Source organism: Etheostoma spectabile, chromosome 19, assembly GCF_008692095.1.
Source record: "Etheostoma spectabile isolate EspeVRDwgs_2016 chromosome 19, UIUC_Espe_1.0, whole genome shotgun sequence".
Classification (NCBI taxonomy): domain Eukaryota; kingdom Metazoa; phylum Chordata; class Actinopteri; order Perciformes; family Percidae; genus Etheostoma; species Etheostoma spectabile.
In genome coordinates, this window is record NC_045751.1 from 11,014,394 (window position 1) to 11,027,052 (window position 12,659).

At 38.0% G+C, this 12,659-nt stretch overlaps 2 protein-coding genes across 2 annotated transcripts in view; both read right to left on the minus strand.

Moving 5' to 3' along the window:
* tmem185 (transmembrane protein 185) overlaps positions 1-1,071 on the minus strand; it is an 8,462-nt gene extending 7,391 nt beyond the window's left edge. Inside the window, exon 1 of the mRNA XM_032499443.1 lies at positions 825-1,071. Within this exon, the coding sequence (XP_032355334.1) occupies positions 825-862 (38 nt within the window). The 5' untranslated portion in view covers positions 863-1,071. The remainder of the gene's footprint in view (positions 1-824) is intronic.
* Positions 1,072-3,827: 2,756 nt separating this feature from the next.
* Positions 3,828-7,607, minus strand: LOC116669521 (myelin-oligodendrocyte glycoprotein). Its single transcript, XM_032499454.1, has 5 exons — positions 7,435-7,607; positions 5,641-6,018; positions 5,321-5,404; positions 4,838-4,962; positions 3,828-4,737 (listed from the first exon to the last, which is right to left on the minus strand). The coding sequence occupies exons 1-5, from the start codon at positions 7,535-7,537 to the stop codon at positions 4,714-4,716; spliced, it is 714 nt and encodes a 237-aa protein (XP_032355345.1). The 5' UTR covers positions 7,538-7,607; the 3' UTR covers positions 3,828-4,713.
* Between the last annotated feature and the right edge of the window lie 5,052 nt (positions 7,608-12,659).

Here is a 12,659-nt window from a genome sequence, read left to right on the forward strand (position 1 = left end):
ACTATGAATGAACACATGTGGAATTATGTACTTAACAAAAACGTGTGAAATAACTAAAACATGTCTTATATTCTAGTTTCTTCAAAGCAGTGGCAACTTTTGGCCTGTCCTGTATGTATAAAGAACACAAGAGAAAAGTCATTAGAGATTAGATATGTTTTAAACCTATTTGCTGATTCAGAGTTATACATTTGTTTGATAACTTAACTACTAGTTAATAAAACGATTTAAAAAAAATCGTTTAACTAAGTAATATAAGTGATATAATGTAATTGTACGCCTGCAGGTGGATTTTACTTCATGTATTACGTCCATTATTAAAGGAATCCATAATTGGTGTTTTTTAGTATTTATGACATTAGAACTTTTTGCCACTTTAGTTATTTTAATTTTAAGATGGGACCCGTTGCTTGTGAGGGCCTGTAACTCCCATTAAGCTATGCATAACAGTTATATTCGACCTAAAAACAACGTGTCTCGCATTATTAACTTTCATATACTGCCTATGATTATTAAGTGTGGACAGTTTGGACTTAAAAGCTACAGTCAACGTATATCGCAGACGACGTTAAACTAGCGTTATGTTAGCTAGCATGCTAGCTAGGCCTTGTTTAGCCAGATACCTTCTTTTGGCTCGTTTAGCCACTGCACTTACACTTACTTTATACATTACTTTATCTGTTCAGCAATGCGGAATAAATGTGTTTTATTCCAACCGGTATGAAACAACCGTTTTCATCATGAGTTCCCTCGGCAACAACAACAACAACAACAGCGACACAGTTAGCTTAAGTGCTAGCTAGCTAGCTCGTGGCTAAAGGTACCTGGGGTTGAAGTCCTGAAAGAGTCCTCTTAAATTCATGTTGTAAAAAGGCTGGTTGGCTACCCAACATTAGCTCCCCGTGTCGTTAGCGAACTCACCGCCTAACCTGTATGCTACACATGGTAATGTAGGAGGTAGTTGAGCTTTTTAGGTTCGGTTTCATTACAGCTCTTTTGCTAGTCGTATGTTTTGTTTTTTTTAACCCCGTCGGACGGAAATGACGGAAGTACACACAGTGGTGAAGACCCGCCCCTTCCGGCCAACCACGATGTATGCAAAGTCTCAGTATTATTATGAATTTTTAGCCTTTTGTGCACGTCTGTTTGCATTTTTGGCTTTACAAATCGCTTTTGAAATGAAACTTATCCACAAATTATCAATGCATTAAACAATGATAAGAAGTTGCGGTACAGTTGACATGGATACAGGTGTGTTATACATACTTACAGTTTAATTCCATTTATTTAAACAAATATATACATATGATATATATATAAGGCTTACATAGGCCTATACTAAGCATTAATGAAGTCTGTAGTTATAGTTTATTTAAGTTTACTTTTAAATGTTACTTTTAGACTAGCTGTGCATTATTTCTTACTGTATTTCTGTCCATATTGGAAGACATGTTGGAGTCCCCTCCATCATAATGCTACTGTGGATTGTGTGTCGTTATCACCCATAATGGATAAGTTTTAATGGCACAATTTCAGATTTAGACAAGAATATGAACATGAACATAAGGTAGGCCTGATAGATAGAAGATGTAGGAGCTGTTAGTCTGGATCTTCTTGAACTTTTACATTTATTGCCCTTACATTTCCTTTAACCTGTGCCAGTTTACATAGAGACTATGACTACCCATTTGAATGAGTAGGCTGTAGGTGTAGGTATAAATGTCTCTATCATTGTTGACATGATGCTCTGCTCTTTTTTTCCTCCTCCCATGGTCCAACCAAATCAAACCACGTGCTGTTGGGGAAAATGACTGCAAAGCATTCACAGATTGAATGCCATGAGTTCAAACATGATGAAGTAAACACTTTGTAATTTGGAAATGTACTTTATCTGGAGGAAATAAGTGGTTATCTCTCTGTGAAAATGAATACACAAAGTTTAGTGGAGCTTTGATTAGATCATTAAGAAAACAAAACCATGTCAAACAACTGACTTACCCACATAAGGCCCATTGTTTGAAAAACAGGAAAGTGAGAAACTTGGCAAGTTATGTTAAGAGGACTTCCAATTTTAGAGACATAAAAATTCCCCAAGTTTCCGTAAACTGGATAACACAAATGATCTACTTGTTCCTGAGAAGGAAATAATTCAGTAATCTATTGTTGTTTTACTTGCAGGGAGCTTCCTTGTTAATTTTCTTTTGTTAGTACTTATGAACAGGAAGAACCACAGGGGAAAACTTTAGAATTTAACTTCATGAGAGAAATAAAAAAAACTTTCCAAAACAATTCAACTGTCAATCTTAAAATGTGTTGTTGTTGATTTTTGTCCAAAACATGTTCTCAATAAAATGGCAACATGATGTGAAGTTATAATAGCAAATGTTTGTGTTTATTACCGTGGCTCTAATGAACATTTTTATCGAGCTGATGTTCTCTGCACTCCATGCCTAACAATCATCTCTGTGTGAGTTGCTCTAAAAGACCTTTAGATTTAGCAGAGGACGTTATAACACAGAAGATGTGGCTTAAACTGGCATAAATTTTAATTAATTTTTTATTTAACCTTATACCAGAAAGTCGTTGAGGTAAATTGTGGTTATCATCTGAATAAGATCCTATGCATGAAAATGTCCTTTATGAGTTTTTTTAACATTAATATGGTCCCCCAGCCTGCCTATGGTCCCCCAGTGGCTAGAAATGGTGATAGGTGTAAACCGAACCCTGGGTAATCCTGCTCTGCCTTTGGAAAATGAAAGCTCAGATGGCCATCTGGAATCTTCCCTTATGAGGTATTAGGGGCAAGGTTACCTCCCCCTTTCTCTGCTTTGCCGCCCAGAGAATGTGCCCCCCATGGAGAGAGAAGAGACATCAGGCTTTCAAATAGCAGTGGCAGTTGGTCAAGGCACCCCCCCCCAGCCTCCACCTTGCCACCGGGACCTTTAATACCTGGATCCTACAACTAGTATTGCCAAAAGCTTTCAACTTTCATGGAGTGAAAACAAAACATATTATACGTATTACATATGTACATGTATTTTTGCAGCATGGTGGCCCAATGGTTGGCCCTGTGGCCTCACAGCAAGAAGTTGATGGGTTACCGGGTCTTTTTGTGTGGATGTGGATGTTCTCTCACGTTTGCGTGGGTATCTCTGGTTTCCCCCACCATTAAAAACATGTAGAGTTCTCCAGTCAATCAAGGCACGGCTCAGATCGGGGGGTTCCCTGGGCTTCCCACTGCTCCCTTCAGGGGTGGGTTAAATGAGAGAAGGAAATTTTCTACATGCATGTGCCAGTAAAGTACATTTACCTAATTACTGTCACGGAGATAAGCAGCTGACATTACACAACCTTCAGCTCAGATATATTAGTCACAGCTCATATGATGTAAACACACTGTAAAAAAATGAAAAATGAAATGATCAGGCAACTATTCATTGTATGAACTTTACTTGTGGCAATAACTCATTAAATTAACTTTTGATTTAAAACAAACAAAATCGTTAAAAAGTTACATCTGAGAAAGACTTCAACAACCACAACCTTTGCTGAAAAATCTAAAGTGCAAATAATAATTGACTCAATAACTCAAAAAGGGACAAAAATAAGATTATCTATGTGGCTAAAATGAAAGCCTGATCTACATCCTAAAACATAAGTTCAAGGAACGCAATGCAAGCAATGTACTGTACTTGCTTGAGCAGCGTAACACAAGAGGAGGTAGCTAAACATCTGATTATTCAACTGTGCTCATAATTACTTCACACAACAAAGAACTGACAAATCAATTAACAAAGGTTATCTGTTAGATCACAAGAACAATGTTCAACCAATAAATGTCTGCTTTAATTGGACAATTAAATAAAAACAGCATATAACAACAGAACAAGAGTTAAGAAGAAGTTAAGACATAAGAGGCACTTGATAGCCACAAGGTTTACATACATCCTATTTCACAACAGCCTCTTCACTTCACACACATAGAACATAACACATAATTAAATTAGAACAGAATTAAATAACAAGTAAGGGAAGTAGCAAAACAGAAAACCCTTTAACTTTCCGTGATGAACAATGTCTGACTATTTCAAATGTAAACTTAGCTCTGACTCACTCCTGCCAGGTCCTATAAAGCATGCAAAGCTTTGGACACAAAATTCAAATCAGGTTAAACTATAAAAAACCCAGTTTCAGTCCAGCCAGCAGATGCAAATAACCCCGATGTCCATCCATCCATCTTCATCCGCTTATCCGGTATCAGGTCTCGGGGGCATCAGTTCCAATAGGGGACCCCAAACTTCCCTTTCCCGAGCCACATCAACCAGCTCCGACTGGGGGATCCCGAGGCGTTCCCAGGCCAGGTTGGAGATATAATCTCTCCACCTAGTCCTGGGTCTTCCCCGAGGGCTCCTTTCCCAGCTGACCCCGATGTCTTCAAATTTAATTACAGTACATGTAAGAGATCTTCTATTTCACATGTAAGACTCTGCAGATGTTGCACAGTCAGTGTTCAAATCAGAGAAACTTACAATACTTTTGGTGGGCGTCTGCTTTCTTCCACAACATAAAAAGCCTCGCTTCTGCAGATCCAGTGAGTCCATCTGTAGCTGGAAGAGTTGCTAGTTTGAATCCTTGAATTAATTGGACATATCTTGAGAAAAAGGAGCTGAGAAAAGCAGGCAGTGTTCTCATCTTTGTCGGTGTGTACCAACACTAGTAAGTCTGTACCAATGTAAGCTGGAGGGACAATTTAAACAAAAGAAAGTAATAATTAGTCAACTGAGAGAAAGGAAATGTTTGTTTTTCTTAAACAAACTCAAAATTGATTTTGACTTACTTTATGTTTTTGACACTTTGTGACACCCTGTGATGAACGTCTTATGACTCCAACAACAACACCCAGGATCATCGGGAAGACAACGCAGACAACCACGATCACAATGTTCTGACTGGACAAACCACCTGACAAAAAAAAAATGTAACAAACAACAAGGATGAGAGCTAACACACAACAGGAATGGGATCCAGTGTCAGTGTTTGAAACAAGCCAAAGCACTGAAGTAATAATCCTTCTCATATTGGCTCTGTTGATTTGGTGACGCCCGGAGTTAACAGTTGAACATCACAACAAAGTGATTGTTGTTTATGGAGTAGTTCTTGAGTATATCTACACTTTTATTGTGAAGCATGGGCAGTGGGGCAGTAAAAACAGGAATGGCGGAGTCTGCCAATAACCCTGATGGCTTGTCAAACCGGAATAAAGAAATTTAAAACCCAATGTTTGTACTAACAACGTTGCTATTTTAAGACTTTTTCTCACCTTTACCATCCGCCTGTTTCCTCGGAACTGAAGTTTGGTGACTTCTGTGTTGCGGAGGCGTCTCTGTTGTAGCAGATTTTTGTTCTGGAAAAAAACAAAAGTGTAAAGAATGCAATGACTTACAATAATATTTAAAGGAGACAACAGCCCTTTGCTAAGAGGCACCAGGAACATAAGTTGTTGACAAAAAGATACTCGAGTTACTGATCTAGTATATTGTATTTTAGCACTGTATAGACAAGACAAAATGTTGATATGATCAAATTTAAGTTTTATAGCAGCTTTAATCTGCATCACTAACTTTTAAAAGACTAACTCACCAACGACAAGCTGAACAACTGACGACTGTGTTTGGCCGTGTAACTTTGGGATGAAACATCTGAATCTCCCTCTGTCTGCAAGCGTCACGTTCGAGATCTTCAGCGATATGTCGCCGTGTCTCAGGCCTTCTGTGAACAGTTGCGTCCGACCGACGTACGATGAGATCTTCATGTCCGGGACCTCGCGAGTGTCCCGGTACAGGTGCACATATTCGACCCGGCTCAGCCGGTCTCTGGGGTCCGGCTGACGGTCGGGCCTCGACCACTCCACCGTCATTCCCGCCACGGTTTCCGGAGGCTCCACGTGACAAGGCAGGATGACGTCATCCCCCGGAGCAGCCACGATTGGCTGAACTGGACCAACCACGTTGGAGTCACCTGAGCAATGAAGGGTGAATTTAAAATCTGCTGAAGCCATTGAAGTCTGGGATCTGTTTTGCTGTATGCTGATGATGTAACCATATCCACTATAGTTTTAATTAATTAATTTATTTATTTGATTAGGACAATGCACATTAATGAACATTTCTGTAAATGCGCCAGTGTTAGCCAATTGGCTAATTTTCAACTGTAGTCCTACCTAGGATGCATGTTTTTTATGGAAATTAATGACAATTGAGTGTGAAAAATTTCCCTACATTCATACTCAGTTTCCTGAACCAATAACTTAAGCTTACAAATGCACATTTCTTTCATGTTAGCCTACTGATCGATTTCCCATTTATTATTACAATTAATCAGGGATTAGTTTGGTTTCCAAAATGTTAAAATCCCAGTTTCCAAGCAAGGGGTCGTCTTCAAATGTCTTGTTTGGTCCGACAATGGTCCAAAACCCAAACAGTTTGAGTTTACAATGATATAAAACAGATAAAAGCAGAAAAATCAAAGTTTGTTCTTTATAAATGACTCATATGATCAATCAATTATCAACCATATATAGTTGATATATATATATATATTTATAACAAAAAAATTATTTTTTGTTATAAACCACTTTTTATTGCACTGTCAAAAATGATAATGATTTAAACTATTAGTAATACAGTTATCTTAACAGTATTGTCCCCTCCTACTCAAACCATGACATTAAAACTATGTTAAAACCCCGGTGACACAGCAATGGGGTCTAAGATCATGTGATTGTGCTCCAGAGTCAGACACCACAGGCTTAAACCAGATTTAAATAGACTGCTGATAATGTTTTTCCAGAAATAATTGCCTAAAAAGGTCACACCAAGCTGACATAGGGAAACAGAAGTTGTGACTTCTCTGTCAAAACCCACATAATAGGCCTACTCTGTTACTTGACATATAAAAAATAAACATTTTAAACTTGTAAAAGTCAGATTATGGCAGAGAATGCAACAGGTGTGCACAATTTAAAGTGATTTAATGATGTTAAGCCATTGTGTATTCCAGTAGTTTTGGCCCCTTTAATCTTATCACTCCAAACGATTAGAAGATAAATGAGTACTTCTATGTAAAACATTTAGCCCGTGACAAGACGCTTTGTATTACTTTAACATATTGAAATGTCATTTATGCAATGTAGAAAATAATGTTTTTTTTCACCAATGATCATAATTGAATTATCATTTCAGCAAATCCAATTTAAACAGCAGTTACCAAATAGTCTAGAGAAACACACACCCCAGATGAGACACATTACATCTTTCTTTGTTTTCATGTTAACTGGAGATAGATTCATTTCCAGGTAATAATCTATCTTTAAAGCTGAATACATTATTAGTTTGTAGTCGTTGCTGTGGTAACAACACTATTGTGTGAGCTCACCTTCAACAGCTGCGAAGCCGACAATCAGCAGTAAGACGACAAGAGTGGAGTGGAGGATTATAGGAGAGAGAACAACGCTGCAACTCAGCTTCTCCACCTCCATTTAAAGAAGTTAACGTTACTACAGACGGACAGAGAGCTGAGATGTGAGGCTGCAGAGACACACGCATGTGTCTGGTTTCACACGCTCATAAGTCACGCCCTGTTTATTTATATATTTTTATTGGCTACAGGTCCGACCCATGGTTTAACATGTGGGATTTATTTTTTGAGGGAAACCACCAGTCAGGTTTCCGATCACAAGATGTTATTAGGTTTCGAGGTCATCATCATGACTCTTATTGATTATGAACATGTGTGTTGTCTTGTGACTGTGACTCAGCTTGCAAACTTACACGTTACTAAAAACTACAATTTAGAATATCTTTGAATTAAAAGATTGAGGAAACCTAGGAATCTAGGCTGTTTTCGAAACAGTTTGAATTAGTCTACATGAATTTGTGGCTAATAAACAGAAAGTTATAACTTTTCTATTCTTCGGTAGGTAACGCAGCATTACACATCAAATGTCAGATGATGAGGACATGTATAGGCAGCGTCGCATGTTATATATGCAGGCTAACATGCTTGCCAGGAAGTTCACCTGGTGTTCTGATACTATCGAGATAAACCTCTTTAAAGCATATTTTACTGCTTTTTACACTGCCCCCTTGTGGGTCAAGTTTAAAAAGGCGAGCTACAATAAACTGCGGGTCGCTTATAATGACTGTTTGCGCATTCTACTCAAATAACCCAGGTGGTGTAAGTGCAAGTGAATTGTTCTGTCTAGCAGGAGCTATTACTTTCTCCGCTTTGCTGAGGAATTTAAAGTGTAAATGTATCGGTCGCTTGAATTCTTCTTGTAACTCTGTCATTTCCCATCTGATTGGCCCGAGGTCCAGGGCTGTGTGATACCAGTCCCCCTTATGGGATTACTGGTATAGCTGTCTTATTTAATTAGTGTCTGTCTTGTGTATCTTTTGTTGTTGTTGTTGTTGTTGTTGTTGTATTTTATGGACCATGAGCCTAATAATAAAGGTTATCCATTATAGCACAAAACGTTGAGTACAAATATGCAAAAAATTATTGAACATAGGCCTACATTATATGATACCATAGCATGTGACCAACAGTTTAAAAAATACAAGTAGTGCTTAACTGACTCTAGCAAGACAATGTGATATTATCTTCTTTTAAATTACATTTAGGAGGGAGCTCGTTGGGTTCTACTATATCATAGACAGTTAAAGAAATGGGCCAACAGATCCTGTTGTTCTGGACGGAGACCAGTGAAGTCTATTAGAAGCTCTTTTACGGTGATGCCGGCTGTTACTGCGCAGCCTGTGAGCAACCTGTCTGAAAGCTGTAAGTCTTCTGGTAGCTGTGCAAGAGAAATCTCAATCATTCCCAACCAGCAGAGACGGAGAGGTAGGTGTATGATAGGAGATAACACACAGCTGATGGCTACCTTGGTGGTCTGCATCCGTGATGTTCCACTTCCTGGATTGCTTCAGTGCTGCGGGAAATTCCGCCGGATGCATGTTTTTGCATAAAAAACAAACAACTGAAACAACCATCAACCATGCAAGTATGTCATCTAAAATAAATCTGATTATTACTTTTGAGGAAGGTTTGTCAATTTGCATGTTTTGAAAAATACAAAATATACACTTTCCTTTAATACACATTGCAGGTAATATACCAGGTACATATAAGCACATATCAGTAAACTATGTAAAAGCTTATTTACCATTCATTGATTCTGGTTTCATTTAGTTTTCAGTAATTTCACATTAACGTTCGTGTAATATTTTTTGGGTGAAACCAACCGGGGTCATAATAAAATAATCTAAACACAAACACCGTCATTCAAATTTCAACACTTTTTAATATTTTGTATTTAAACATTGGTCTCAGTAAAACTGACTTTCAAAATTACATCTTGGGTATGCAGGTGTATACTCCAGTCGGTAGGATTGTTAAGATGTGGATAGATGATAAGCTCTCCTTCAACGAACATATTAATGCTTTGGTCAAGAAACTTAAAGTAAAGCTTGGCTTTTATTTCAGAAACAAATCTTGTTTTACTTTTAGTGCTAAGAAGAAACTTGTGGAAGCTACTTTTCTGTCTGTAATTGATTATGGAGATATATTGTACATGCATGCCGCATCTTCCATCTCATGTTGATTCAGTTTACCATGCATCACTACGATTCATAACAAATACAAAGTCCCTCACCCATCACTGCATTCTTTATGATTTAGTTGGTTGGACATCACTTAAAATTCGTAGACAACAACACTGGTATATCTTTATTTATAAAGCTATACTTGGCAAACTTCCACCGTACCTCTGCAATCTCCTCTCTGTCTGCTCTGGTACCTATCAGCTACGCTCTTCAAAGTGGTTGCGTTTAACGTGCCCCGGTTGCAACCGAATTAGGAAGAACTGCTTTCTATTATTCAGCACCTGGGGGTGGAATAATTACAGAAAGTACTAAAGTTAGAAACCCTTATGTCCATTAATGAATTTAAAACATGGTAAGGAAGGTGTGATGGAGACATGTTCTTGTTTTTTCTGAGAGTCTAATGTGTTTTTTTTTTTTTTTTTTTTTTTAACATTTTGTACTTTTTACCTGAAATGAACTTGTGTTTATGTTTGTGTTGTGATTTGGCTGCTATCTTGCCAGGTCTCTCTTGTAAAAGAGATTTTGAATCTCAATGGACTTCCTGGTTAAAGAAAGATTAATAATAATAATAATAAAATAAAATCACCAAATCACTGCTTTACCTGAAAAAGATATAAAAATTCCCTGAGTGCCGTGACTCCTGTTCTTTGAGTTGAGATTACAGTTTTTCTCATTGGTTTGGCTCATTTCTTGAAACAGAAATTACATTCTCAAAACTCTAAGATCATTGGCAAAACATTCTTACAGTTTAGCACAACACTATAGCTCACTTGCAAAGCACATATCTCTCCAAAACAGTTCACTCATGCTTCAAAACTAATTCATTCTCATATAAAGAGTCAGTGCACAAAATGGCAAAGATCCTTCTCAATTGCTTCGCTCATTCTCGAAACAGACGGACGTTCTCCACACTCTGGTGCTTTCGCCAAAATAACGTGGATGGTTCGGCACACACACCGTGGTTCACCTGCAAAAGCTCATACCTCTCCAAACAGTTCACTCAGTGTCAAACCAAATTTCCTTCTCATTTAACATTCAGTGCCCCCAAAATGCTTTGTCCCTTTAGCATTATGTAAGCACTGCAAGTCAGAATGTTTAGATATTTTGTCACTATGGAAGGACATGGAAATATCCCTCATATCCACCTTTCAGTCTTAGCCCAGTCCTTCATTAACAATGGTGACAACCGACAATGCGTGAGCTGTAGAATTGTAGGTTCATCTCCGTTTAGGGTAGTTCTGAGATATTGAGCATCAAAGTTTTTACATCCCAGCTGACAAAACCGTTATTTATAATCTTCTATTATGCCTATCTATTACATGTAATCTTTTTTTTCTTCTTTTTTTTTTACAAAAATAACACCCACAGGCATTACTGTAATAAACACCTAATGGATCAGATTGTGTCAAAAACTCAATGTCGACCACAAGTGGAGATATAACCTTAATTCTAAGCTATAGTTAATAGTTATTTTGTCCAATGTTTTTCATTGTCATTTTTTAGTACATAGCATTGAGGTAAGATATTAGTCACACACACAACACACAAACCACAAAATGAATACGGTAAATATCAATGGTAAATACATATTTCTTGCTCTATGACAGTGTCCTGTCTTACAACATATACAGTATTCCATCATTGACTGACAACATACCTGTTTTCCCTGCGAAAGGTTTGGATGATGGAGGAGACTGTAGAGCGAGGCATTAGGTGCACTCGGCGACCTGCCTCCGCCATGTGAGACCATGGTTGATGACATGGTCTATAATCGTGGCCCGAATTCATCCGGGACAGCATGATGTCTTATGCTCCTCTGCTCTCCTCCTATTCCCACCACGCACCCTTCCTCCTCCCTCCTCCTCCTTTCCTCCTAATCTCCTCTTCCTCCTCCTCCTCCCTCCTTCTCCTCTCCTCCTCTGCCTCCTCCTACTCGAGCAGCAGTTGCTCTTGTTCATTACCTGGCCAGTGCCTCCATGTTCAGAAATTGGGCTGGTCTGCATTGTCAAGACTTTCTTATACATGTTTGGGAGCATTCACAGTCAGGACAGCACCTGTCAGTAACTAAACAACATACTGTTTGATTGGTCATCGAGAGTGTGAAACTCCTCCTTCGTTAGTAAAGTTCTAGTTTCACCTGACTGGTCAATTGCTGTGAAAAAAAAAAAAATATCAATGTTCCAGGGATTCATATGTGGTATTCATGGTATTATGTTCTTGACTCATTTTGACAATTGAACAGCTATTGTGCATGTAATGGCTTATACAAGAAAGATGCTGACAGTTTTGGAGTGAACAACATTAGACGAGAATCACACATCAGTTTAGATCAGCAAGATCTATTCACTTGGAAATGTGCTAAATGTAGGCTACCTGTACTAATCATTTGAAAGATGTACTGAGACATTGAGGCATGTACTTAGGCATTTGCAATTTGATGAAATGAATGAGAAATTCAGGTCTGTTGTGAACAATTGCCAAGTAGTTTGGAGGTTTGTCCATGTTGTTTTGAGAATGTAATTTCTGTTTCAAGAAATGAGCCAAACCAATGGAGAAAAACTGTAATCTAGAGAGGAAAGAACCGTAAATGCACTCATCGCATCTCGTCACTGTCCTGGCAACAACATAAGGAAATACTGTATCACCATTCTTTAAAAAACACTTCCTGATCAGCTGGTTATTTGGATTTATTTTTTGGAGAAACTTATGTTGCATGTTCTACCAACTCTAGTTCCTTCACACAGGCTAGCAGCACGTGAATTATCACATGTTTTAGTTTTTTTATTAACAAAGAACAGTTACATGGCCAGTATTTATAATTCAAAGGTCAAAACCAGAGATTTTTATACAGAGAAATATATATATACATAAATCCAAATAAATAAAAGTTAAAAAAGTGTGGAAAAGTGTAGTGTAAGAAAAGTCAAATTTATCACCGGCACATGAAAACATTTATCAAACACAATTCCAGTCTTAATTGCCTTCTTGTTCTTAATG

Excerpts from the sequence above, each read along its gene's own strand:
- LOC116669521 (XM_032499454.1), bottom strand. The coding sequence starts at position 7,537 with ATGGAGGTGGAGAAGCTGAGTTGCAGCGTTGTTCTCTCTCCTATAATC. Across the intron at positions 6,019-7,434 it reads CGGCTTCGCAGCTGTTGAAG|GTGACTCCAACGTGGTTGGT; the intron begins GTGAGCTCACAC and ends TTCATTGCTCAG. Across the intron at positions 4,738-4,837 it reads CAAAGTGTCAAAAACATAAA|CTTACATTGGTACAGACTTA; the intron begins GTAAGTCAAAAT and ends TTGTCCCTCCAG.